General features: G+C 42.5%; 1 protein-coding gene and 1 long non-coding RNA gene across 5 annotated transcripts in view; one reads left to right on the top strand and one right to left on the bottom strand.

Moving 5' to 3' along the window:
• Nucleotides 1–26201, bottom strand: part of LOC133385500 (uncharacterized) — a 52527-nt gene that overhangs the window by 14153 nt on the left and 12173 nt on the right. Inside the window, exon 2 of the long non-coding RNA XR_009762893.1 lies at nt 26054–26125. This is a non-coding gene — a long non-coding RNA (uncharacterized LOC133385500). The remainder of the gene's footprint in view (nt 1–26053; nt 26126–26201) is intronic.
• Nucleotides 3904–26201, top strand: part of POGLUT3 (protein O-glucosyltransferase 3) — a 30210-nt gene continuing 7912 nt past the window's right edge. The window contains exons 1-5 of one of the 4 annotated variants that reach the window (XM_061628647.1): nt 3904–4283; nt 14301–14498; nt 15206–15492; nt 16987–17203; nt 18093–18289. In XM_061628647.1, coding sequence (XP_061484631.1) covers nt 3980–4283; nt 14301–14498; nt 15206–15492; nt 16987–17203; nt 18093–18289 — 1203 coding nt within the window. In that variant the 5' untranslated portion in view covers nt 3904–3979. The other 3 variants (XM_061628648.1, XM_061628649.1, XM_061628650.1) reach the window with 3 other exon arrangements.

The raw sequence follows: 26201 nt of genomic DNA on the forward strand, positions 1-26201 counted from the left end.
CCACGGAGTGGCTCAGGGGTTACGTGCCCTGCCACCTGTGCAGCTGTGGGCAAGCTGCATAGTCCCAAGGAGCCCAGTTGCCCCCCAGCTGGCAGTTGCGGACGGGCTGGCTTGTGCAGCTGTGGCAAGCTGAGCAGGCCCTAGCCAGCTGCTAGCCTCAAAGGGAGGCAATGGTAAACCCTCAATACCGCTTACCATGAACATCCTATTCATAGGGTAGGCATAAATTGGGATCGACTTGAAGGCAGTCCATTTCCATTTCCATACTATCCTCACCTCTCAAAAAAGAGCTGCATGCTGGGTAACTGCCTGTCACCCTTCCCAAGTATATTACTGATAAGGAAAAATAAGTAGTAGGGCTGGCACGGATTCCGCTGGTTCCTCAGCCTCACTTCACGTAAAACAGACTAATGACACTTTGGGTAATGATATATAGAGCTCAGTCCTTCCCTCAGCTTTTTTCACCAACCAAACCCACTCTGTCACCAACCCTTTTTATTCGCTAGCTCCCTAACCAGTTGTCCCAACTGTCTGGGTCCTCCAGCCAATCAGAAAGAATTTACCTCATCAGGCCCCATCTACTAGAATCTTAAAGTGGTCTCTCTCCTCTCAGAACCTGTCACCAAGCAACCACTGCCAAGCAGGCTTGCAACAATGTACCAAAACAAGGCCTCATGGCAGTCACAGAGGTCATATAATATTTTTTTAACACAAACACACATATATAGCATTTCTCCACAAAGGCACATTCTCTGCATGCAGAAAGTCCCTGGTTCAGTCTTTGGTGTCTCCAGTTAAAAGGATCAGGTAGCAGGGTGATGGGAAAGAGAGACCTGTGTCTGAGACCCTAGAAAACGGCTGTCAGTCAGAGTAGAACACTATGTTAGATGGATAAATATTTTTGCCTGCTATAAGGCAGCTTCCTAAGTAAAATATTAGTGGGTTAGAAATCTGGCTCATGGGCATATGGAGCTTCTGTATAGAGTGACCTTCTGTACTCAAATCCAAGGAGAAGAGAGCACTTTGAGCTGCCTCTATTGAAGTGAATGGGAGTGGCCATGAAGGCCAGGTGCACTACATGCATGTCTGCACCTGCACGTGCTCTTTCAATAGCAGAGCAAGCCACTTGGTTTCAAATGCTTTCCAGATCCTCTTTAGCTGCAGCAGAAACAGCAAATGTGGCTCCACCTCTGGATACAGGGGGAAAAAATGGTTCAATTAACCTAACATCTTACCAACCCACTCCCTTCACTGGACCCATGCACACACACCTGTAGTAGCACAGTCTAGCATTTGACCATCTAATTCAGTGTAATGTATTTATTTATAATAATACAATAAATAATGTATTTATTTATTTTTAAATTTAAAAACCCTTCTCATGTTAGCATTGGTGACAGGGCAGGGCAGATTCCTCACATGCTGCCAGGGAAATGTGAGCAGCCAGAGGTTATGTGGGAGGAGCCTAAGTTGTGGTTTCTCCCCATGCTAGCCAGAAATAACACTTGTATGAGGAGAAGCCACAGGTTGGGATCTTCCTTCTGCAGGGGTGGGGAACCTCAGGCCTGGGGGTCAAATGCAAACTTCCAGGCCTCTATCTGGCCCTCAGAACTCTAATCCAGGCCACACTTTTCCCTAGCCAGACCCTGTGTCTCCAGGCCACACCCTCACTGGGCCTGCTTCATACTCTCTTTGGGTGTTTTTGCCTGGCTATGTGTCCTTGAATTCTTATAATGCTTTCTCCTTGCCTGGAGGAAGATAGCAAGGGACATGTGAGTGTGTGTAGAAACTACCCTACTGTACACAGGTAAAACGTAAAATTCACATTTGTTGTTCTTTCCACTTTTGCTGCTGGTTGTGCTCACCACTGGCATGAGGCCCCCAGAAGGGAATGCGGCTCTGAGTCCAAAAAATGTCCCTGCTTGTTCTACAACACTCAGGACTTTTCACATTAACCTGGCGCCACAAAAAAGAGATGTGGGAAGTGGCTCCCCCACTGCTGGCATGATGTCAACATGGTTCCAAAATGCATATAAAAGGAGTAAAGGCAGTGTGGCATCTATGGGGCCCCAACATGAGCCATTCTGAAAGGGGGGGGTAAAAAGGCCACAAGGAACCACAAAAGTACTAAAAAGTAGGAAGACAGGATGTTATGCTGTTCCTGCTTCACTACACCACTCTGTGCACAGAGCATACACACACACACACCAGAAAAAAAAGCCCTGAACTTGCTACGAATCTACTCAGCTGATGGATGCTATAATATCACTTGTCTTTTTGGTTGTAGGGTTGTATTGGGATGGTGCTATCCTGGTAATAATGTGTTTGTGAGCCTGGACTGACTCAGGCAATGTGTGCATGCTCCCTGCAATTAAAAATAAAAGGGCCATAGTTCAGTGGTAGAGCATTTGCCTTTCATGCAGAAGGTCCCAGTTTCAGTCCCCAACATCTCCAGGCAGGGCTAGGACAAAACTCTGCCTGAAGTCCTGAAGAGCCACTGCCAGTCAGTGTACACAATACTGAGCTAGATGGATTGGTATAAGGCAGCTTCCTATGTTCCTAAAAGGCCTTCCCTTGCTATTCTCAATACAGGCCTGTCTTTCATATGGAGCGGGAAATGTCAGATTTCCAAGCTGAATTTAGAAAGGGAAGAGATACCAGAGATCATATCACAAACAGGTTGGATAATGGACCGGAACAAGGAATTTCAGAAAGAAATAACCCTGTGCTTTATAGATTACAGCAAAGCCTTTGACTGTGATCATGAAAAACTATGGAATGCTTTAAAAGAAATGGAGGGGCCACAGCATCTGATTGTCCAGATGCGCAACCTATACTCTGGACAAGAGGCTACTGTGAGGACAGAATATGGAGAAACTGATTGGTTCTCAATTGGAAAGGGTGTGAGACGGGTGTATTTTACCATCCTATTTGTTTAATCTGTATGCGGAACATATCATACGGAAAGCGGGATTGGACCAAGATGAAGGTGTGAAAACTGGAGGGAGAAATATCAATAATTTAAGATATGCCGACAATACCATACTGCTAGTAGAAACCAGTAATGATTTGAAACGAATGCTGTTGAAAGTTAAAGAGGAAAGCACAAAAGCAGGACTACAGCTGAACTTCAAGAAGACTAAAGTAATGACAACAGAAGATTTATGTAACTTTAATGTTGACAATGAGGGCATTTAACTTGTCAAGGATTATAACCTTGGCACAAAATGGAGATAATAGTAAAGAAATCGGAAGAAGGCTGGGACTGGGGAGGGCAGCTATGAGAGAACTAGAAAAGGTCCTCAAACGCAAAGATATATCACTGAACACTAAAGTCAGGATCATTCAGACCATGGTATTCCTGATCTCTATGTATGGCTGTGAAAGTTGGACAGTGAAAAAAGTGGATAAGAGAGAAATCAACTCATTTGAAATGTGATGTTGGAGGAGAGCTTTGCACATACCATGGACAGTGAAAAAGACAAATATTTGGGTGTTAGAACAAATTAAACCAGAACTATCACTAGAAGCTAAAATGATGAAACTGAGATTATCATACTTTGGACACATCATGAGAAGACACGATTCCCTAGAAAGACAATAATGCTGTGAAAAACAGAAGAGAGTAGAAAAAGAGGAAGATCAAACAAGAGATGGATTATTTCCATAAAGGAAGCCACAGACCTGAATTTATAAGATCTGAACAGGGTGGTTTTTAACATGCTATTGGAGGTCGCTGATTCATAGGGTCGCCATAAATTGAAATGGACTTGAAGGCACATACGGACAACAAATCCTGGGCCGCACTTGGAGAGGAAAAGGGATGTTGCCATCCCTCACGATTGGTCATAGTATCTTCCAATCATATCCAGCCACTCGACCTCTCTTCCCCCTCCCCAAAGAAGTAAAGTTTGCAGTAACTCAGGAGGAGCAGAAGGATTTATCCCCTCTCCGCACAACTTCCTTTCACCCCTTTGTAATGTTGCATCGAGACAGGAGGAAAGTGGGAGAGAGCGGACTTTTATTTTTGGACCGAAGAATGCAAGGTATGCCGCTGGGGCGGCGGCTGCTACTGCTGCTGGCTGCCGCCTTCCTGGCTCCTCTGCAGAGTTCCTCGGAAAGCGCTGCTGCTGTGGAGCCTCCGTCGGCGGACGCAGCAGTCAGCGCGGCAAGGAGCCTGGCTTGGGGGCCCGGCCTGCTAGCTGAGGCCACCCTTCCCGTCCGGTATTTCTACCTCCAGGCGGTCAGCAGCGACGGACGTAACTTCACGCGCCCGCCTTCAGGTATCGTGCGCGTGCCCACGTGTTTAAGCGGCGGCGGCGGGCGGTGACTGCTCTTCTTTGAGCCCAGCTGCCAGAGGCGCCTCTTGCCTTGAGAGACGTTTGGAGACCAGCCTCGGCAAGGCAACGTCCAGCGCGTGGCGTCTAGCAGCCAAGCCGTTGCAGGGTCCCCCGCCCCAGGTGTCGGTCTGCGCCGCGGGGCCTACCCCGCCGTGGCTCAAAAGCCAAGTCTGTGCTTGCCACCGACTGTGAAGGGGCAGGTTCTCCTAAGGCGGTGGGGTGCATCCTTGGACCACCGCCTAGACTGCAGGTGGGACAACAGCATGGGAAGGTGCCTTATACAGAAGCAGACTATTAATTTATCTAGCTCAGTATTGTCTACACTGACTGGCAGCAGTTCCTCAAGGTTTGGGGGTGGCATTCCCAGTTCTATCTGGAGTTTTTCCCCCCAATGCCAACCCTAAACCAAACGATAGGCTGCCATCCTGTACCCATTTACCTGGAAGTAAGCCTCATTAAATACAAAAAGACATGTTCCTTAGTAGACATGGATGTCATTGTACTATAAATGAACTATACAGTGAATTCTTAATGTGTCTCTGGTTTTTAGCTTTTGCAAACCAGAAAACATGCCTTTCTGCAAAGTTTTCACATTTGCCTTTTGCATGGGAGGGGGATTCTTTAACATTCACCCACACTTACTGTGTAGCAGTATTTGCAGAAAATAATTTCTAGGTGGTACCAGATCTCCAGTGAACTCAACACATGAAAGATGCATCGTGGATGCTAGAGGAAAAGGAAGGGCAAACTATGGAAGGACTATGGGGGAAAAAAAAGACTGAAGCAGGAAAAGTGCACTAAAAGGGAAGGGAAAACAGCAGCACTTTAGGATCCCAAGGATTGCTATTGCCTGGTGTTCGATGTGCATATCAGTTACAGTTCTGACTTCACTGATTGGCCAATAACACTGCCAGGTTGGAGCAGCCAGGCTGGCTCATTTCACAGAAATTGTTTAAATTGAACATTTTGCTCCATAACTTACTTGCTAGGAGGGCTGAAGACTTACTTTTTTTGTAACTGAAAGCTTCTATTCTGTGCTACCTGCTGGGGATGCCACTAAAGGTATGGCACTGATGGGCAACAGATGGGTGACCCCTGGTATATGTAATGTGTGGCCTAGGCAGCCATCTGTGCTGTCCAGCAGATGCAGACAAGTACCTGGCCTGCAAGTTAAGAATCAGAACATAAGAAGAGCCTTCTGGATCAGGCCAGTGGCCCATCTAGTCCAGCATCCTGTTCTCACAGTGGCCAACCAGGTGCCTGGGGAAAGCCACTAAAGGTATGGCACTGATGGGCAACAGATGGGTGACCCCTGGTATATGTAATGTGTGGCCTAGGCAGCCATCTGTGCTGTCCAGCAGATGCAGACAAGTACCTGGCCTGCAAGTTAAGAATCAGAACATAAGAAGAGCCTTCTGGATCAGGCCAGTGGCCCATCTAGTCCAGCATCCTGTTCTCACAGTGGCCAACCAGGTGCCTGGGGAAAGCCCGCAAGCAGGACCTGAGGTGCAAGAACACTCTCCCCTCCTGAGGCTTCTGGTAACTGGTTTTCGGAAGCATGCTGCCTCTGACTAGGGTGGCAGAGCACAGCCATCATGGCTAGTAGCCATTGATAGCCCTGTCCTCCATGAATTTGTCTAATCTTCTTTTAAAGCCATCCAAGCTGGTGGCCATTACTGCATCTTGTGGGAGCGAATTCCATAGTTTGACTATGCGCTGTGTAAAGAAGTACTTCCTTTTGTCTGTCCTGAACCTTCCAACATTCAGCTTCTTTGAATGTCCACGAGTTCTAGTATTATGAGAGAGGGAGAAGAACTTTTCTCTATCCACTTTCTCAATGCCATGCATAATTTTATACACTTCTATCATGTCTCCTCTGACCTGCCTTTTCTCTAAACTAAAAAGCCCCAAATGCTGCAACCTTTCCTCGTAAGGGAGTCGCTCCATCCCCTTGATCATTCTGGTTGCCCTCTTCTGAACCTTTTCCAACTCTAGAATATCCTTTTTGAGATGAGGCGACCAGAACTGTACACAGTATTCCAAATGCGGCCGCACCATAGATTTATACAACGACATTATGATATCGGCTGTTTTATTTTCAATACCTTTCCTAATTATTGCTAGCATGGAATTTGCCTTTTTCACAGCTGCCGCACACTTGCTCGACATTTTCATCGTGCTGTCCACTACAACCCCAAGGTCTCTCTCCTGGTCGGTCACCGCCAGTTCAGACCCCATGAGCGTATATGTGAAATTCAGATTTTTTTGCTCCAATATGCATAATTTTACACTTGTTTATATTGAATTGCATTTGCCATTTTTCCGCCCATTCACTCAGTTTGGAGAGGTCTTTTTGGAGCTCTTCGCAATCCCTTTTTGTTTTAACAACCCTGAACAATTTAGTGTCGTCAGCAAATCATTTTATTGTTAATGGCAGTCTTTAAAATGTCACTGTTGAAAGCATTTTGGCATTCCTACATGCAGGTTGCACCATTTAAACTCCTCCATGATGTGGGGTAAGTCGAGTTCTCTGCCCAAGAAGCTATAGGGAGTCACACCCTTCCTTCATTGCCTTTCTCCAATTTAAATAATGACCTAAATAAAGAATGTGAATGACGACCGAGAAGCAGAAACATGGGGGATGATTAAAAACCCTTCTGGGGTTAAGAGAGTTTATCCCTCTTCAGCAGTGAGTTGGGGAAAGGCTGTAGGTCAGTGATGTGGAGAAGGTCCCAGATGCAATCTCCAGCATCCCCAGGTAGGGTTGGGAATGTTCCCTGTCTGAAACTGAACAGTTGCTGCCAGTCAATGCAGACAATACTGAGAGAGATGGACCAATGGTCTGACTTAGGGATGTGGGTATCTTAATTTTAGCAGCAAAAGTGTGCACAGGAGAGAGGCAGTGAACCCTCAACCTGTCCATTGTCTCACCTTGTTTCCTGGGTCAGTTGTTTCAGACACTTTCTGTTCCTGGCTCACTTCTGGTACTGGGGCCAGGAATGGCAAAAAAGCAGCTGGAGCAATAGACTTTTGGGTGGTCTTAAAGGAGGGGAAGGGTTCAGTACCTTTACCTACTCCTTTTACTCATTTTAAGACTAACCACACCCTGCCTTATATGTGAATGATGCCCTGTTACATGATCTAGTTTGGGCTTGCTTCTAGTATTTTTCTTATCCTTAGTCTCACCAGCAGACTCTTCCTGAAAATTCTATTTTAGGAACAGGAACCTATGAGGATCGGGGCTGGCAAGCCTATTTTCAGGGTCACACAACTGGCTTCATAGTTGACATGCTTGTACTTGCAAGTAAGGGCAGCAGGAAGAAAATTAACGAAAAAGAAAAAGGTTGTTGGCCAAGAGGAAAATAAGAGTAATGGTCTTTCACATCTTTTCAAATGGAAGTTCAAGGTGAAAACTGAAAAAATGACAACAAAGCTGATAGCCTGCCATATTCTGAGGCGATGTGATGCATCATCAAAGGGAGGGGAGCAAAACAGGCTGACTCGCCTGAAACTGGAGTTTGAGTATATTGGCACGTCACCCTGCAGTAAGCTGCAGAAGAATATGGTTGTCTGGTTGGCTGTAAGGAGAGCAGCTTGTTTTATACACTACCAAAAACGTGCATGTTAGACAGGATTGCACTTAGCCACACTTGCATTGGAACAACCTTGTTGCCAGTATAGCCACACTGGTCTGAAATTGCCCACTTGGCCAATTTTTGCGTAGTTAAGAAGCTGATTCAGTAGAGATAAGACACGGGTGGGATGCAAGAATGGTGAAATTTGCTTCCATTCTGTCCACAGTGGCAGGATGGAGACCTCTTCCTATGCTGGTGTGCAATGACATGCATAGGAAACACAAGTTTTAACTCAAAACACAGGCTGTAGCCAGTGTGCAGGGTCAAACAGCTCCACAACCAGTTCACAAGCTGCAGCAGCATAATAAACAATATCTACATCAGAACACCACATACACAGTGTGCAGATATAGACATGCACACACACTGGCAGCAAAGGGAATTCAGCTTCCAAATTCCAGGGATGAGCTCAGTACATAAGCAACACTAGGAAAGTCCACATGGCACAGAGCAGATGCACTGCAAGTGTCATTCTAGTTCAAGAAGTCCGTAGGATGAAGAATGGAATTGCACCTACAGATTTCTTTGCACAGGTTGTACAGTAATAGTCCTTGCACTTCTGCATGAGTACCACAGCAAGTGAGACCACAGCTATGAGGGGATTTGCTCACATTAACAATAACAACATACTTATCCAACTGATTTTAAAACGCTAATGTTTTAAGCTGTTTGAAGGAGTAGTTCTTGAAGAACTCTATCAGCTAAGTATGTTCTGACCTGCCTTTGATGAAGCTGCGTTCTATCATATTTTCTGTTTTCTTATATATAGCTAAGCTTTCTTTCTTTTTCGCTAGGGCTTTACATATCCTTGATGTCGAATTAACAGGTCTGTAATTAGATGGGTCACTTCTGTTTCCCTTTTTGACTAAATATGTGACAGTTTTTCAGCTCTAAGGTTTGCACTGATGAGAAGGTTAGTGTCTTATTTTGGTTACCTCAATTCATAAGGTTACCTGATTAATTTCAAATAATTTCCTGACCCTTATCTGTATTGGCAGTGTAAAACTTGATTTGCAGCTAAATTTGCAATGCTTCAGCTGCAGGCATCTGTTTTGGATTTGCTTTCTATGTGTTAATTCATCAACCTGTATGTTAATCCATTAACCTATTCTTATACCCTCTTCAGATTTCTGCTTGTATTCCTTGCTTGTTTACAGTGAAATGATAACATACAGCCTAAGGTGGCTTTGTTTGTTTTCATCTTTTTGATTATGTGTTTACATAAAGACTGATTTACCCATGATGTGGGTACAGGTTGCTATATTCTGTAATCAATACCAAATCCTGTGGTTTTTCTTCTCATGCATGGGACTGAAGAATACATGCAGCCCTGATTACACTGTACTCTTCATAGGGAAGAGTAGTTGATGCTCACAAACACAGAAATAAGGTTATTAGCGCAGCTGTTGAAGTGACACTTGAATCAGTATCCAAATCACAAAATAGAACCAGAGGTGTATATATAAAATTATGCATGGTGTGGAGGATGTGGATAGGGAGACTTTTCTCTCTCTCATAATACTAAAACTCAGGGCCATCCATTGAAGCTGAATGTTAGAAGATTCAGGACAGACAAAAAGAAAGTACTTCTTCATACAGCACATAGTTAAACTGTGGAATTCATTCCCACAGGAGGGAGTGATGGCCACCAATTTGGATGGCTTTAAAAGAGGATTAGACAAATTCATTGAGGGTAAGGCTATCAATAGCTATTAGCCACAGTGGCTATGTTCTACATTCAGTGTATGCCTCTTAATACCAGTTGCTGAGATTCACAAGTGGAAAAAGCACTATTATGATCAGGTCCTGCTTGCTGGCTTCTCTTAGGCATGTGGTTGGCCACAGTGAGAGCCAGATGCTGACTAAATGGGCCTGATCCAGTGGGGCTGTTCTTAAGAGTTATTTCAAGCTAAATTAGAATTTAAATTCTGAAAGTTTGACTTTTCAGTTTGAACTGTGGCATTTTGAGTGAGGATAAAACTGAGACTTACTTGACCTATTAGTGGCTTTGACTCATCTCTCTTTTTATTTTCCTAAAATTGCAGCAGTGTCTTGACTGCAAAGTGAAGGGCCTCCCAGCTCCAGCAGCCATGTGTAAAGCGGAGGTTTTTTGTTTTGTTTTAAAGAGCTGGGCCAGTTTAGAGCTTTGTGTATGCGCAAGCCTTCCATACGGACATTTTTCTGAAAAAACAAAACAGAAAAACCTTGCAAGACTTTCTGTATGACTGAAGGCACGAGTGTCAACTTCAATTTCACAGCTCCTAGTCCTGAATCTTCAACATCCAGTGATAGTGAAAGAGCTTTGATTTAATTTCTAAAAAAATATTGAACACCATATTGAAAGATACAGGAGAAGCAGTTTTGGCTTTGTCCAATTTTAAACTTTTTGTTGTTGTTTTTGTCACAATAAATTAACCAATGAAGAATTATAGAATGTCCTAATGACCTTGGAAACTAGCTCCAGTAGATAGTTACTTTACTTGTTTTGCATGTCATATTCACAAGAGCAAGTTCACTATTCTCCAGCACAAACCCCCCCCCCCCCGAAAATTGCCCATATGGACAAATTAACTAATATGGTCTTCAGAAGAAATGGGTAAATTGTGCAAACTGATTTCCCCCCCATCCCAAATCGCATTCCCAAATTTTTGCTAAATTGTGAGCTAAGGAGATTGAATGTTCTCATTTTGTTGTTATGTGCCTTCGTCGATTACGACTTATGGCGACCCTATGAATCAGTAACCTCCAATAGCATCTGTCATGAACCACCCTCTTCAGATCTTCTAAGTTCAGGTCTGTGGCTTCCTTTATGAAATCAAGCCATCTCTTGTTTGGCCTTCCTCTTTTTCTACTCCCTTCTGTTTTCCCAGCATTATTGTCTTTTCTAGTGAAGCATGTCCTGTCATGATGTGTCCAAAGTATGATAACCTCAGTTTCATCATTTTAGCTTCTAGTGACAGTTCTGGTTTAATTTGTTCTAACATCCAATTATTTGTCTTTTTCGCAGTCCATGGTATGCGTAAAGCTCTCCTCCAACATCACATTTCAAATGAGTTGATTTCTCTCTTATCCACTTTTTTCACTGTCCAATTTTCACATCCATACATAGAGATTGGGAATACCATGATCTGACTGATCCTGACTGTAGTGTTCAGTGATACATCTTTGCATTTGAGGACCTTTTCTAGTTCTCTCATAGCTGCCCTCCTCAGTACTAGCCTTCTTCTAATTTCTTGACTATAGTCTCAATTTGGGTTAATGACTGTGCCAAGGTATTGATAATCTTTGACAAGTTCAATGCCCTCACTGTCAACTGTAAAGTTACATACATCTTAAATGTTGTCATTCCTTTAGTCTTCTTGAAGTTCAGCTGTAGTCCTGCTTTTGTGCTTTCCTCTTTAACTTTCAACAGCATTCGTTTCAAATCATTAGTGGTTTCTGCTTGTAGTATGGTATTGTCAGCATATCAAATTATTGATATTTCTCCCTCCAATTTTCACACCTACATCTGGGTCCAATCCTGCTTTCTGTATGATATGTTATGCATATAGATTAAACAAATAGGGTGATAAAAGACACGCTGTCTTACACCCGTCTCACACCCTTTCCAATTGAGAACCAATCAGTTTCTCCATATTCTGTCATTACAGTAGCCTCTTGTCCAGAGTATAGGTTGCGCATCAGGACAATCAGATGCTGTGGCACCCCCATTTCTTTTAAAGCATTCCATAGTTTTTCATGATCTACACAATCAAAGGCTTTGCTGTAATCTATAAAGCACAGGGTTATTTCTTTCTGAAATTCCTTGTTCCGTTCCATTATCCAACGTATGTTTGCTATATGATCTCTGATACCTCTTCCCTTTCTAAATCCAGCTTGGACATCTGGCATTTCTCGCTCCATATATGGTAAGAGCCTTTGTTGTAGAATCTTGAGCATTACTTTACTTGCATGGGATATTAAGGCAATAGTTCGATAATTACTGCATTCCCTGGGATCTCCTTTCTTTGGAATTGGAAGGTATATTGAATGTTTCCAGTCTGTGGGCCATTACTTAGTTTTCCATATTTGTTGACAAATTTTTGTCAAACTTTGGACAGATTCCATCTCAGTATCTTGTAGCAACTCTGTTGGTATGCCATCTGTTCCTGGTGATTTGTTCTTCCAAGTATTTTAAGAGCAGCTTTCACCTCACATTCTAAAATTTCTGGTTCTTCATCATACAGTACCTCCATGAATGAATCTGTCATCCTGGCATCTCTTTGATAGAGTTCTTCAGTGTATTGCTTCCATCTTCCTTTTATTTAATCTCGGTCAGTCAGTGTGTTCCCCTGTTAATTTTTCAACATCCGTACTCTTGGTTTAAATTTCCCTTTAATTTATCTAATCTTTTGGAATAGGGCTGTTGTTCTACCCTTTTTGTTGTCCTCTTCTATTTCTATACAATAACTATTGTAATAGTTCTCCTTGTCCTTACATACTAGTCGCTGTATTGTTGCATTTAGGGTTCTAACCATGTTTGTCTCCTTTTGCTTTTGCTTTCCTTCTCTCTTTAAGCATTTTAAGAGTTTCTTCATTCATCCATTGAGGTCTTTCTGTCTTTTGCATTCTTCCCTGATAATGTTTCATATTCATGAAAATGAATACTCTATTTATGGAATATTAAGTGGATATGTATGTAAATATTTGGAACATTAATTTAAAAAGACTCCCCATTGCACCTCTCATAATCCTAGAAGCCAGAGTTGTTAAGAACGCCTGCTTTGTAAGGTTGTCAGCTAAAATGGTTCTGTGGCAAGGAATTATGGGGGAAGATCTTGCCTGAATTAGGGCCTCTCAGAGACCATGAGACTGTCAGTTCTCACAGCTGAACTCAGTTAATTAAGCAGTAAGCAAGAAGACATCAGTCTGAGACTGGTACTTCAAGGCCACAGACCTGGGAAGGTTGGAAGAGCAAATGACCATTCAGCACGAAAGCTCTAGAAGATTTCATCATCAGAAAGCCCTCTGATTGGCTAATTAATTCCTGGCTGTTGCTCGACATTTCCCCATAAATATAGAACTATGATTCTGGGTCTTTGTTCCCCAATGGTCAGTGGTGCTACCTGATGTTGGGGTTCCATCTTTCATTTACTATCCATCTCTGAGGAGATGCGGAATCATGAAGTTACTCTGCTGGTTTACCTATATTGTGTGAGTATAGATTAGGCTAGACAGCTTTGTTATTTTTTACCTGCGACTTGAACTCTTTGCCTCTTGTATTTTACCTAACTCTAGGTAACCCTAGGTAGGTGTTTGGTTTAAGGAATTAATTTGCTGCTCTATCTTTGCACTTACATTTTATTTTAATAAAGTTACCTCTTATTTGCCAGTGTGTGTTCATTTCAGGGGGGAATTGGCTCTGAATCTAGCACATTGGCCAATTAGCCACAGACCTACTGTATAGTTGGGTGTTTTGCCTTAAGGCTGCAGGACAAGGAGTGCATTCTTGACTTTTGTCTTTGGGAATCCTTGGCAGGTCTATTTCTGGCACTTTGGGTTTCCCCTTGGCCCAGAGTGGGTGACCAGGTTTAAGGGGTGGTGGCAGTCTACCTACCTTGCAGGGTTGGTGTTGGTTTAACTCCTCCCTGGTAAGGGAGGCATGGGTTGTGTCTGGCCAGGATCAATGCCAGGCCTAGGAGTTGACCCCTGTGGGAACTTGCGAGTTCTTGACAAGAGTCATCCAATGACATGATTGACAGTAGATTTGGGACAGAAAAAAGGTCGAATTTGGCATCACAGGATGTGATTTTCTTTAAGTGAGATGGCTTTTAAAAAGGATTTATCTGTCACATGGAGAATGGATTGTTCAGGCTCTTAATCATGAAGGCTGTATGAATCCTCTATTCCCATAGACAATAAGCTACTGAATATCAGTTGTTAGGAAGCAACAGTGGAAGAGGGCTATTGTCTTTAAGCCCTGCTTGTAGGCTCCTTAGAGGCATCTCACTGGCCACTGTTGGTAACAAGATGCTAGATCAGATGGGCATAAGAAGAAACCTGTTCTATCAGGCCAAAGGCCCACCAAGTCCAGTATCCTGTTCTCACAGTGGCAGGCCAGATGCCTATGGGAAGCCCACTTACTGCTGCACACAAGCCCTGCTATCTCCCCACTTGTGATTTCCAGTAACTGGTGTTCAAAGGTACTATGATAGTGGAGGTAGAAAGCTACTGTGACTAGTAGCTATTGATCTGATCTGATCAGTCTTATCCAGCAGGGCTCATCTTATGATCTTAAGTCAAATAATGTTTAATGCCTAGTTATTTTTGCTTTTGTCTTTCTTAGGAAGTACACAATTTGAAGTGAAAATCAGACCAATCTCCCCCAAAGAAGTCACCCAGATCCATGTGCCTAAGCTTTTGGACAGGAATGATGGATCCTTTCTTATGCGATATCGATTGTATGGAAGTGTCAAGGAAGGGTTAAAGGTGGAGATTCTTCATGGTGATATACATGTAGCTGAGTCTCCCTATATCCTGAAAGGTAAGATGGTTTGGGTTTTTTTCCTACTTTTCTGGGGCTCTGGCCCACTGAGTGTTGCTCAGTTGATTGATGAAGGTGGAAGTAAATACCTGTAAACCCAGTGGGTGTCTATACGTTAGGACACTGGTGGTCATCCAAAAACTAACACATCTTATGCAGACAATTTACTGTTCTTCAAAAGAAAAGTAGTTTTCTTGAAAACAGCTCCCTTTTTTGAATTGCGGAGATGCAGATGGACCAGGTTGGTTTAAACAAAAGAACTAGAAAGTCATCTATACAATATATTGTGCTGGTTGGGGCTGGTAGGAGTTTTAGTCCAAAATAGCTCAAGGGCACTGGGTTGGCAAAGGCTGGTATTAAGGATTGACTATGATGCTTATGATAGTGGATATATTAGAATACTTTACACAAAGGAATTATTGAATTTGTGGAATATTTTGTAATAGTTGACACTATAAAATAATTGGTCGATTTGCCAGCTTCCCAATCATGCTAAATCCATCTCAAGATTTTAAAGTGTGGACAGTGAACAGTTGGAATCAGCACTCCTTGTGCTGTTTTCCATTCCAAATGCCTTGAAGTGTCAAGTGGTTTATTGAAAATCAAAGGCTACAGTAGCTTGTAAAAAAAAAAGTCCATTTACACAGATTGTAGGGTTGGACCTCTATCCCAAATATCATATACTTGCAGTCCTTCATCTTTTTCAGGTCCAGTTTATCATGAATATTGTGAATGCCCAGAAGAAAATGCTCAGATTTGGGATAAAAGTCTTTCATGTCCTTCAGAGGAACCTCGGATTACTGAGGATTTTGCTGCATTTCCTAGCATTGATCTTCAGCGGATGTTTAATGAGGTCCCAGCACAGTTTGGCCAAAGGATGGGAGCCATTGTTCATTATACTATCATTAGTAATCGCATCTATCGCCGGTCCTTGGGGAAATACACAGACTTCAAAATGTTCTCTGATGAAATGTTGCTGTCATTGGCAAGAAAGGTATATTTCTATAGATATTCACTTATTGACAGCTATGTTAATACACATTGGCTATGTTTTGCACATCATGCTAAATCAAGGATGGCTAACTCGTGGCCCTCCAGATGTTGTTGAACTGCAGCTGCCATCACTGCTGACCCTTGTCCAGGTTAACTTGAGCTGATGAGAATTGTAGTTCAGCAAGATCCAAGGGCCACAGATTAGCAACCCTTGCACTAAAGTATGGTTTTTAGCCCTACATTCATAAGCCTCAGGCTCACAGGCTCACATCCTCCCTTCTCCTCCCCCATAGCTGCAGCATTAACTAAAACAAACAGTAAAAGCTTTCAAAGCTGCCCTCCTAACTGCAGCAAGAAGAGGGGGAGCACTTGAAGCTCACTGCTGCTCATGCACATCACACTAAACCATGGCAATATACAAATGTAGCAATCGCACAACAGAGATCCACTGAAGGGATCTATTTGCACTAGCATTTGATCAGAGTCTAAGATTGTCTAAGATTGATATTAAGTAAAGCAGTCTTTAGTTTTGCAGTGGAAACCACTGGTAACTAAGACTGAATTCTTGTACCCACTGACCTGGAAATAAGCCCCATTAAACTCAGTGGGTCTTACTTCTGAGTAGATATATAGAGGATTGTGCAGTAAGCCACAGATCTGTAAGTGCTTATCACCCCCTTGAGTGATAAGTGTAGGAAGACATCACCAGCAGAGGGGGAGTAAATCAGATACATATCTAAACTTGCATCCCTACCTATATTGGAATGCACACTTGAATGGACATCTAAGTGTGCATTCAACTGGAAGCAATTCACTTCTCATGTGGATGCATATCCGGTTGTGCCTCCGATTCTTGAACCAGCAAATCATATGGGCAAGAAAGCTTCTTTCATGCATGAATCTCTCTATTTGGATCAAGGCAAAGGAAAGATAGATGGGGCCCAGCTGTAGGAAGATAGGAAGCTGCCTTATACTGAGTGAGAGAAATTGGTCTCTCTGGCTCAGTATTGCCTACGCTAACTGACAGTGGCTTTCCAGATCTCAGGAAGGGAGTCTTTTCCTAGCCCTGCCTGGAGATGCCGCGGTTTGAACCAGAGAACTTGTGCATGCAAAGCGACTGCTTTACTGCCACGCTGCAGCCCTTCCCCTGGCCACTGTATATTTGAAATTTTTATTACCAGATGCCGAATATATACAAGAATCTGACCACCTTCTAAGTCTTCACATTGAAAATGTTTTCTCTTCTCATTTGTAAATATAGTATAAAACAAAAATGTTTGTAAAAAAGAGAAAGCATTCTTCAGGGATGGAATGTAACAAAAAAAAGTAGAGCAAAATATACAAACTAAAACATTTCATTTGGTGGGGGACCTACAATAGCTCTTATTTGGCTTTTTAAAACATGTATAGAAGGTTGTTGACCCATAACACAATGTGGAAGCTAAAGCAAATAGTAAGGCAGCATGGTCTATTAAGGTTTGTTGGCTTTCTTTAGGTTCATCTTCCTGATGTGGAATTTTATCTTAATGTGGCAGATTGGCCCGTTGAACATCGGAAAGCAAATGAAACCCCTGGTCCTCTACCTATCATGTCATGGTGCGGCTCTATGGATTCAGCAGACATAGTGCTTCCAACCTACGATGTCACCCGCTCAACCCTTGAAACTCTGCGTGGTGTCACAAATGATTTGCTGTCTATTCAAGGGAACACAGGTAAAAAGGGAATCTGTGTATGGGAATAAGAACATAAGAAGAACCCTAACTGGATCAGGCCAATGGCCCATCTAATCCAGCATCGTGTTGTCACGGTGGCCAACCAGATGCCCATGGAAAACATGCAAGTGGGACCTGAGCGCAATAGCATTCTCCCCACTTGTTATTTTTCAGCAATTGGCATTCAGAACCACACTGCCTCTAACAGTGCAGGCAGAATAGTAATTGAACAATTGTAATTGGTAGAGGATGGCTTTAACAAATCTACCTTTTTTAAGAAAAGATAATATTGGTTGGAAAATTGTAATCTGTAGGGGAGTATTTATATTTATTTTAAAAATATTTATTTTTACATAACAAGATTTATATACCGCTTGAATGTAAAGACCTCTAAGAGGTTTACAAAAAGCATTAAAATTATCAATCAAAGAGTTAAAAACCAAGTAATTAAAACATTTAAAACAATTAAAATAGCTATTAACTAAAAAAATTAAAAGATCAATATCTGTGTGTCTAGAAAGGCTTGCCTAAGTAGAAAGGTTTTAAGCAGGCACCAAAAGCAATACAGCAAAGGTGCTTGCCTGATGTGAATAGGCAGGGAGTTCCAAAGAGGAGGTGTTCCCACGCTAAAAGAACAATTTCTCACAAGTGCAGAGCAAGTATTATGTGGCACCTGTAACAGTGCCTGTTCCGCAGAGCAAAGTGCTTGAGTGGGCACATATGGGGTAAGGCCCATTTGGTCTCCCAAGTCACTCGGCATTCTGGCGTGCTGGCTGGGGCTGATGGGAGTTGTAGTCCAAAACATCTGGAGGGCACCTGGTTAGTGAGGTTAAGTCTTAAAGATTTCTGTGCTTCTCTCCCCCTTTATTCTTTCACCCGTTAATCCCAGGACCTGCCTGGGACAACAAAACCGAACAAGGATTTTTCAGAGGTCGAGACAGCCGGGAAGAACGGCTTCAGCTGGTGCAGCTCTCTAAGGAAAACCCAGAAATACTGGATGCTGGAATAACAGGTTACTTCTTCTTCAGAGAAAAGGAGGAGGAGCTGGGAAAAGCTCCATTGATGGGGTTCTTTGACTTCTTTAAGGTACACCATCTGTCTTGTTGACACAAGAAACAGACAAATGTCCTTATTTTTTTGTTTTTCCTTGAAGCTCTGATTTGAGAGCTGCTTCAATATTAAGGAAACTCCTGCCTGGAAAACGTTTAGTTTATGACTGAAATGTGCAGCCCATGTATACTGCATGCATGTGTATTTTGCTGTGTGTACATATCCATCGCCTATCATTTGTTCCAGCATACATGCATCAAAATACATGCATGTGTGATCATCAGTCACACTTGAGATTCTGCATGTGGATTGCATTCTAACAGAAGTGCTTCCTCTGTAGGAGTTTTGCAACTGTTGAGGTGGTCTGTCTTTCATTATAGACCAGAGATAAGGGTGAGGCTATCAATGGCTACAAGTCAAGATGGCTATATATTTCATCCAGTATTACAGTCAGCATGCCTCTGAATACCAGTTGCTGGTGAACTCAAATGAGGGAGGACTATTCTGCTAATGTCTTGCTTGTGGGCTTTCCAAAAGCATCTAGCAGTCACTGTGGGAACAGGAACTAGATATAATAATAATAATAATAATATTTAATTTGTTTGTCGCCTATCTGGCAAATAGCCACTCTAGGCGACGTACATTAAAATGAGATAAAATACAACAATATCAAATGCAGACATATTAATAACAGTAGAGAAAAGTACTGGACAGTCATCAATACATATAAAAACAATTATATTAGCAGCATATGATAGATGGTAAAATCATGAAGATTTACCCTTCCCAAGGACCTCAAAGGCCTGTTGGAAAAGCCACATCTTCAGGGCCTTGCGGAATACCTCTAGGGAAGGGGCATGTCGAAGATCACATGGGAGGGAGTTCCAGACAGTGGGGGCCACCACAGAAAAGGCTCTCTCCCTAGTACCCACCAACCTAGCTGTTTTGGTTGGCGGGATTGCGAGAAGGCCTTGAGTGGCTGATCTAGTTGGGCGGCATAATTGGTGGCGGTGGAGGCGCTCTTTCAGGTAAGCTGGGCTGAAACTGTACAAGTTTACATTCACATATAGGAACATCACACTCCCCCTGCCAATTTTATCCTCACAACAACCCTGTGAGGTAGTTTAGGCTCACCTAACTGCCCCAAAGTTACCTAGTGAGCTTCATGGCAGAGCAGGGATTTGAACCCTGGTCGTCCAGCTTCCAGTCTGACTCTAATCACCACACCACACTCTCTCTCAGATGTAGATAAAACTCATCTTTTAAAGAAACAAAGAAAATGATCAAACCCTGCAACAAGCACAGAAGTCAATTCTGTCCCTGTGTCTACTCAGGCAAAAGAAACTAGGGGCATATTGTTATTAATATTTCCTTTCCTTCATCATCAGATCCAGGGCGGGTTGTAATTCAGTAATGTTAGCCACATCAAGGTTTAGTGAATTGCATCTGCCCAAATAGTATAAGCTAATATCTGACAGCAACACCCGTCTTTGTTTTATTACAAAGGCCAAACAGGCCAGTCAGTAATGAACCTTGCTTACTGTTTATGTTAGAGTCCATGTCAACAGTTTCTAGGAGCAGGGACAATGTCCCAGGAACATAATCTGAAGATAGGGCCATAATGCAGTCACTTCATTTAATATCAAGTACAGCAGGGCCCAGCAGGGCTCTTCTTCTGTTCTTAGACTGGAACCTAGGAACCTGCCTTTCATCTAACACAGAGTTGCCTATTCTGACAGGCAGTAGGTCTCCAGGATCTTAGGCAGAGGTCTTTGTCATTGCCTCCTATCCTGGAGATGCCGGGGATCAAACCCTTGACCCTGTGCATGGAAAGCATGTACTTTACTACTGAGCTTCAATCCTCCCCCCCCCCCAAAAAAAGGGTCTGGCCCACACATCCCAAGTACTTCCCTGCATATACTGGGGCTCCCTTGACATCACGTTCTGATTCTACTTCCTCACATTGTATCAGCAGCTCCTCCCACAGGTCCCCAGAGTTTCAGGTAGAGCCAATCCGGTGAGGCTTATTGCTGCGGTTTGAAGGAGAGCTCACAAAGCCCCCTTGTGCATGCTGGAATTCCCTATGCAGCACTTTGGATTAAAGCCAGAGGCGGAAAGGTGACTGGAAAATAAGTTTGATTGTAATTTTTTAATATTCTATTATTATTATTATTATTATTATTTGATTTATATTCCGCCCTTCCTCCCAGCAGGAGCCCAGGGCAGTAAACAAAAGCACAAAAATGTTACTTACAAAAGGCTATGAAAACGTCTTCTAAGATTAAAAACATTTTAAAAAAGAAAGTTTAAGAACATATTAAAAAACAATTCCAACACAGATGCAGACTGGGATAGGTCTCAGCTTAAAAGGGTTGTTGAAAGAAGAAGGTCTTCAATAGGTGCCGAAAAGATAACAGAGAGGGCACCTGTCTAATATTTAAGGGCAGGGAATTCCACAGTGTAGGTGCCACCACACTAAAGGTCCGTTTCCTATGTTGTCCTATGTTGACCTCCTGATCAGATGGTATCTGCAGGAGGCCCTCACCTGTAGAGCGCAGTAATCAACTGGGTATATAAGGGATAAGATGCAGGGCCCATGAGTGGGGGGGTGCAGGGGGTACATCGTACCTGGGCCTGGGGTCAAAAAGGGGGCCCGGGAGGCAAAGGAGGGGAGCTCCCTTTTCCTCCCTTTGTTATGTCATTTCCTGCTGGCTCCCATTCTGCAAGCCTGCTACAAATGGTGCTTTTTTTTCTTTCCCCCCAACTTGTGCAAAAAAGCATAACATTGTTCAAACAAATATTTGTATTTGTTGGATTCTGAAAATACAAATAATCAAACTTGAGGATTTTTTTCATTTTTTATGAAACTTACTCTGGAAGAAATGGAGCATGCTCGGTGGCCAAGGTAACAAGAGGAAGAGATACTTTGACCTTAAGAGGGCGTGGTCATTCGGAAGCTAGATTAACCCTTCCCCTTTAGTATGAAAGGAAAAATGCGGTTTGAGAGCTCATATAAGGTAAGCAGTGTGAACCTTTAAACCCTATCATGATGAGAAAATCATCTCTTCAAAATGTATTCTCACAAATCAGGAGCCAAGAAAAAAAGAAAAGACAAGAAAGAACGAGAGGAAAATGAAAAAAAGGGGTCAACAAATGCTCTTTCAATTTGGATTAAGTGCGGCTTCAAAAATTTTTTCGTTGAACTCACCTACAGAATTGGAGCAAGAAGAAACTGTTGGAAACCTCATCCCCAAACAAGGAGCAGTTGATTTGGGTAATCATGCACAGTATTTTGATGAAGGGGCAGATGCAGAAAATGAAAATGGAAAACAGAAAGAAACAGACATACAGACGCATGTGGAAGTGAATTTGGAAGATGAGAGGAGTAATCATAATGTAGGCCTTGACACTGGATGTATCACAACCGCATTTCCATCTCAAGGAAATAGAAAAGTATGTTACGAATGGTCACACCCCTCTGCCTAAAACATTCCCAAAAGACACCTGCAATCAAGTGTTCCCAGAAAGCATATTGAAATTTCAAAGCACTAATGGAGAACTACATGTAAGAGACTGGCTTGTCTGGAGTCAACAGAAACAAGCTTTATATTGCTTTCCATGTCGATTATTTTGGCACAAGACAGTCAAGACTAGCACTTATGCGTCTAAGTCTGCACTGGTATCTGCTATAGGCTGGGATGAGAAGTGGCGGAAACTTTCCTACAGGATCCCAAAACATAAAAAAGGCAATAGTCACAGAGAACTTTACCTAGCTTGGCGAGAACTAGAAAGGCGCCTGCTGTCTGGGACAGGAGTTGACATCATCTTAGAAGCGTCAATCAAAACTGAAGCTGTGAAATGGTACAACCTTTTAAAGCGCATCATCGATGTTGTACTCTTTTTGGGAGAACGTGGTCTAGCATTTACTGGTTCATCCCATCGAATTGGTGATTCAAACAATGGAAACTTTTTAGGACTCATTGAACTCTCCAGGTGGGACCCTATCATTCAGGAACATGTGCTAAGTGTAGAGGAGTCACAGAAAAGGAGTGAGTGGCTTCAAGTTGATTATCTGTCCCGACTCACAAAATTAATTTATTGCAGAATGCTCGAATCTTGTGAAACAACACATTTTGCTTGAGAGGCAATCTGCAAAGTACTTTGCAATAATAGTAGATTCCACACCAGATTCTTCCCATATTGAACAAACAACATTTCTTTTGAGATACGTACTTTTAAAAGAAATGCAGTATGAGATTCAAGAAAGATTTCTCAAGTTTGCAGATTGTAGCAACAAAAGAGGGGAAGAAATTGCTCAGTTGATAACTGATACATTGAAAGAACATGCTATTCCTCTCAGTGATTGTAGAGCTCAAGGCTACGATAATGGGGCAAATATGGCCAGAAAATACAACGGTGCACAAGCAAAAATACAAGAACAATGCTCAACAGCAATTTTTTCACCTTGCGGTTGTCACACACTCAACTTATGTGGAAATGATGCTGCTGAATGCATACCTGAAGCAATAACCTTTTTCGGAACAATTCAAACTGTGTACCACCTGTTCAGTTCCAGTGCTAAGCTGTGGGAATTACTACAAAACCGTATTGGTTGTTCTCTTCATGGTATGTCTGAAACAAGATGGTCAGATCGTGTTGAATGTGTAAAGCCTTTTGCAGCTCACTTGCCTGGCATTAAATTAGCACTGGAAGACCTCCTAGAACTAAATTTGATGGCCAAAACAAGAAATGAAGTCCATGGAGTTTTACTATATGTGACATCTTTTGCCTGTGTGTTAATGTCAGCCGTGTGGTACCAAATATTAGCTGGCATAGGTATTTGCAACAAGGTCATCCAAGCTAGAGATGCCACACTGGATGTTGAAGTAGCAAACATAGAAACTCTCCTCACAGGGCTGACAAAACTTCGAAAGAACTGGAAATGCATGTGGAATGAAGCCAAATTGGTTGCGTCAAACCTAAATATAGAAATAAAACTCTCCCGTAGATGTGATGGAGTTAGGCGCAAGAGGGCAAGGCCGCATGACGGCAGCACACCTGATGCTAACTTGGAAGAAATGAATGACACAGATGATACTCCAGAAGAGGCTTACTTCAGAAAGTGTGTGTTTTACGTTTTGGTAGACAATGTTATAGCAGGATTAACTGTCCGCTTCAATGCTGTTAAGCAGTTGGCAGAAAAATTTGATTTCTTGTGGAAATATATCACCATGTCTGAAAGTGATGTGGAGAGAAAAGCTTTATCTTTATCAGAGCAATATCCTGCTGACCTTAATGGTGATGATTTTGGAAAAGAAATGCAACATTTACCCTCAGTACATAAAGCAAATTTTGTAAATGCACAGTTAAAGCCATTAGATCTGTTGAACTTGTTAACAGAGTACAGACTTGGTGACCTGTTTCCAGATGTTTGTGTTAGCTTAAGAGTACTATTAACAATTCCAGCAACAGTAGCTTCTGGAGAGAGGTCATTTAGCAAACTTAAGCTAATTAAGTATTATTTAACATCTACAATGTCTCAGGAACGTCTTGTGGATTTGGCCAAGCTAAGTATTGAATCAAACATGGCCAGAACAATTAATTTTCATGCTGTGATTTGAAATTTTTCACAAAAAAAGGCCAGGAAAGCTATTTTTTTAAAGTAAATAGTAAGTTTATCTACCTTGTTTCAATGTGAATTCTTTCTCCTTATCTGTATTGTAGCATAAACAAAGATGTTCAAATCAAATGTGCTTTCTTATCTCTGATCCTCTTTTATTTTATTTATATTTATTTATATTTATCGTGGAGGGAGTATAAGAGCATAAGGCCTTAAATGCAGAAAATTAACAGAGCGCTCCACTCCACCCCTCTCTCGTCTTCCATACTCTTTTTGACCTTACAGACTACAGCTCATGGCATAAAACCGTAGTGGATAAAAACAGAATGACTAATGGAGAAGGGAAGAGCCCCTGATAAAATTCTTCTCAGAGGCCCTGATGAGCACCCCCCCCCCAGTTCTGCTCCTTTGCCATAGGAGTTCTATGTCCTTATACTTTCTCAGAAATCCCCTTTCCTTACTTATAAAATACATAACTCAAGAGAGGGGATTATTTAAACACTTGAGCTTCATTTTGAAGCCACACTACTATGGAACAGACTGGGTGACTCTGGCTAACTAGTATCTTTCAGCCTCAGGGACATAGAGGAGGCAGGCCACACCCCAGAGTACCTTTTTCTTAATAAAAACACACTTATAAAGTTATAAATATAATATAACACACTGGATTGTTTTAAAAATCATCGTAAAATCTCACTGTTTCTCTTTGTTAAACCCTTTGATTATGCTGTAAAGCATTTTCCTCTAGATGAGGCTATGGCTTTACACCATACAAAACCAAGAATCACTAAAATTCAGTTTCCCAGGATTAACAATATCTCTATAAATCATAGCTTGTCACAGGTTAAACGCTCCTTGATTCCAAACAATAGGGTAATTAATCTCTATCAGTCATGCACTGTCCGATTTGGCAAGAACCCAAGAGTTCAAACTAAGTTTACTTTGCCTGCTTTTTCTATATATTTTAGGATTCTCTGTGAGCCTGTTCTCAACAGGCCTTCAGGCCTATGCTTAATTCCTTATTATCCTAAACCATATGCCTTCTCAATATCTATGATTATATATGTGTGGATATATAAAATTCCCCATTATCCTGGTCCCAAGCTGCATAGGATCAAACCTAGAACCTTGAACTTGGCCCGGTAGCAAATGGGCATCCAGACCAATTCTTTCAGCAGTGGGGTGACATGTTGGTGATACCCTGCCCCAGTGAGCAGTCTTGCCACTACATTTTGCACCAGCTGCTATATTTCCCTCTACCCATGACCACTGAAATTGGGGTGGCATCACCCATGTCCCTCCTTACTAAGACTCCTCCTAAACACCTGATATGGACCTAACAAGAGCCCACCAACAAAACCTACCCGAGCCAATTATCCCAGTAGGCCTCTGCAAGAATTGGGAACAGTCATACCCATTTAAAGTTTTTCTCACAGGGCCCATCTAGGGCCAGCCTTCTGTCAGTTACAGACTCTTACTCTGAAGGCATCTGGCTACTTTCTCCTATCATTCAGTTCACTGCACAGTCTCTCAACTTGTGCAGGAACTGTGCAGGAACTACACATGCACCACATGCCTTCCCAACCACCAATCTCCTCTAGATTGGCTTAACAGAAAAATAACAATTTTTTAAAAAAGGTAATAGAAGGGGGGCAGTGCCCTCTCCCTAAGGGGCTCCCCAAGGGCAGCTGGGCTTTTATGCCTCCTGACCCAGCCAGCAGCTGATGCAAGAGGCTGCAAGATTAACTGCAGCCTCTCTCTGGAGCTAGGGTCAGGCAGGGGGCCCCAGTCCTTGCAGCACTTACCAGGGACTTCAGCTGTCTCGAGGGACAGCAACCCAAAGGAGCGAGCAGCAAGCACCCAAATGCTCAGATACTCACTCCCAGGGCAGGTCTTCTTCAGTCCCGTAGCGCTGCAGCAGTTGTGTAGTAAAACATCCGTTTTGGCAAATACCCTTTTCCCAAGTTTCTACAGATGTGTGGCTGGATGCAAGGAGAGGAGTGATTCTTATCAGATCCCACCTTGAATTATGAAATGCACTTGCCTTTCCAGGACATTTGGGTGTTGTAATTCTTCCAACATGATCAACCTTCTTTCATAGTAAAATTACTTGCTACAAGATTATATTCTGCTTTGTCACATACTGTATAGCAGTAAAATACTAAAACAAAATTACATACATTTACTGGTTTCCAGCTGTGCTGCAGTTTATGGAACAAGCCATCTGAATTGCTGTTTACAACCCCATTGGCCTAAGGAAAGAAGAAATTCAACTAAGATCTCTTTATGTTTATCAGCTGCGGCAACCTGTACCCATCTTCATATTTG

Source organism: Rhineura floridana, chromosome 5 (genome assembly GCF_030035675.1).
Source record: "Rhineura floridana isolate rRhiFlo1 chromosome 5, rRhiFlo1.hap2, whole genome shotgun sequence".
Classification (NCBI taxonomy): domain Eukaryota; kingdom Metazoa; phylum Chordata; class Lepidosauria; order Squamata; family Rhineuridae; genus Rhineura; species Rhineura floridana.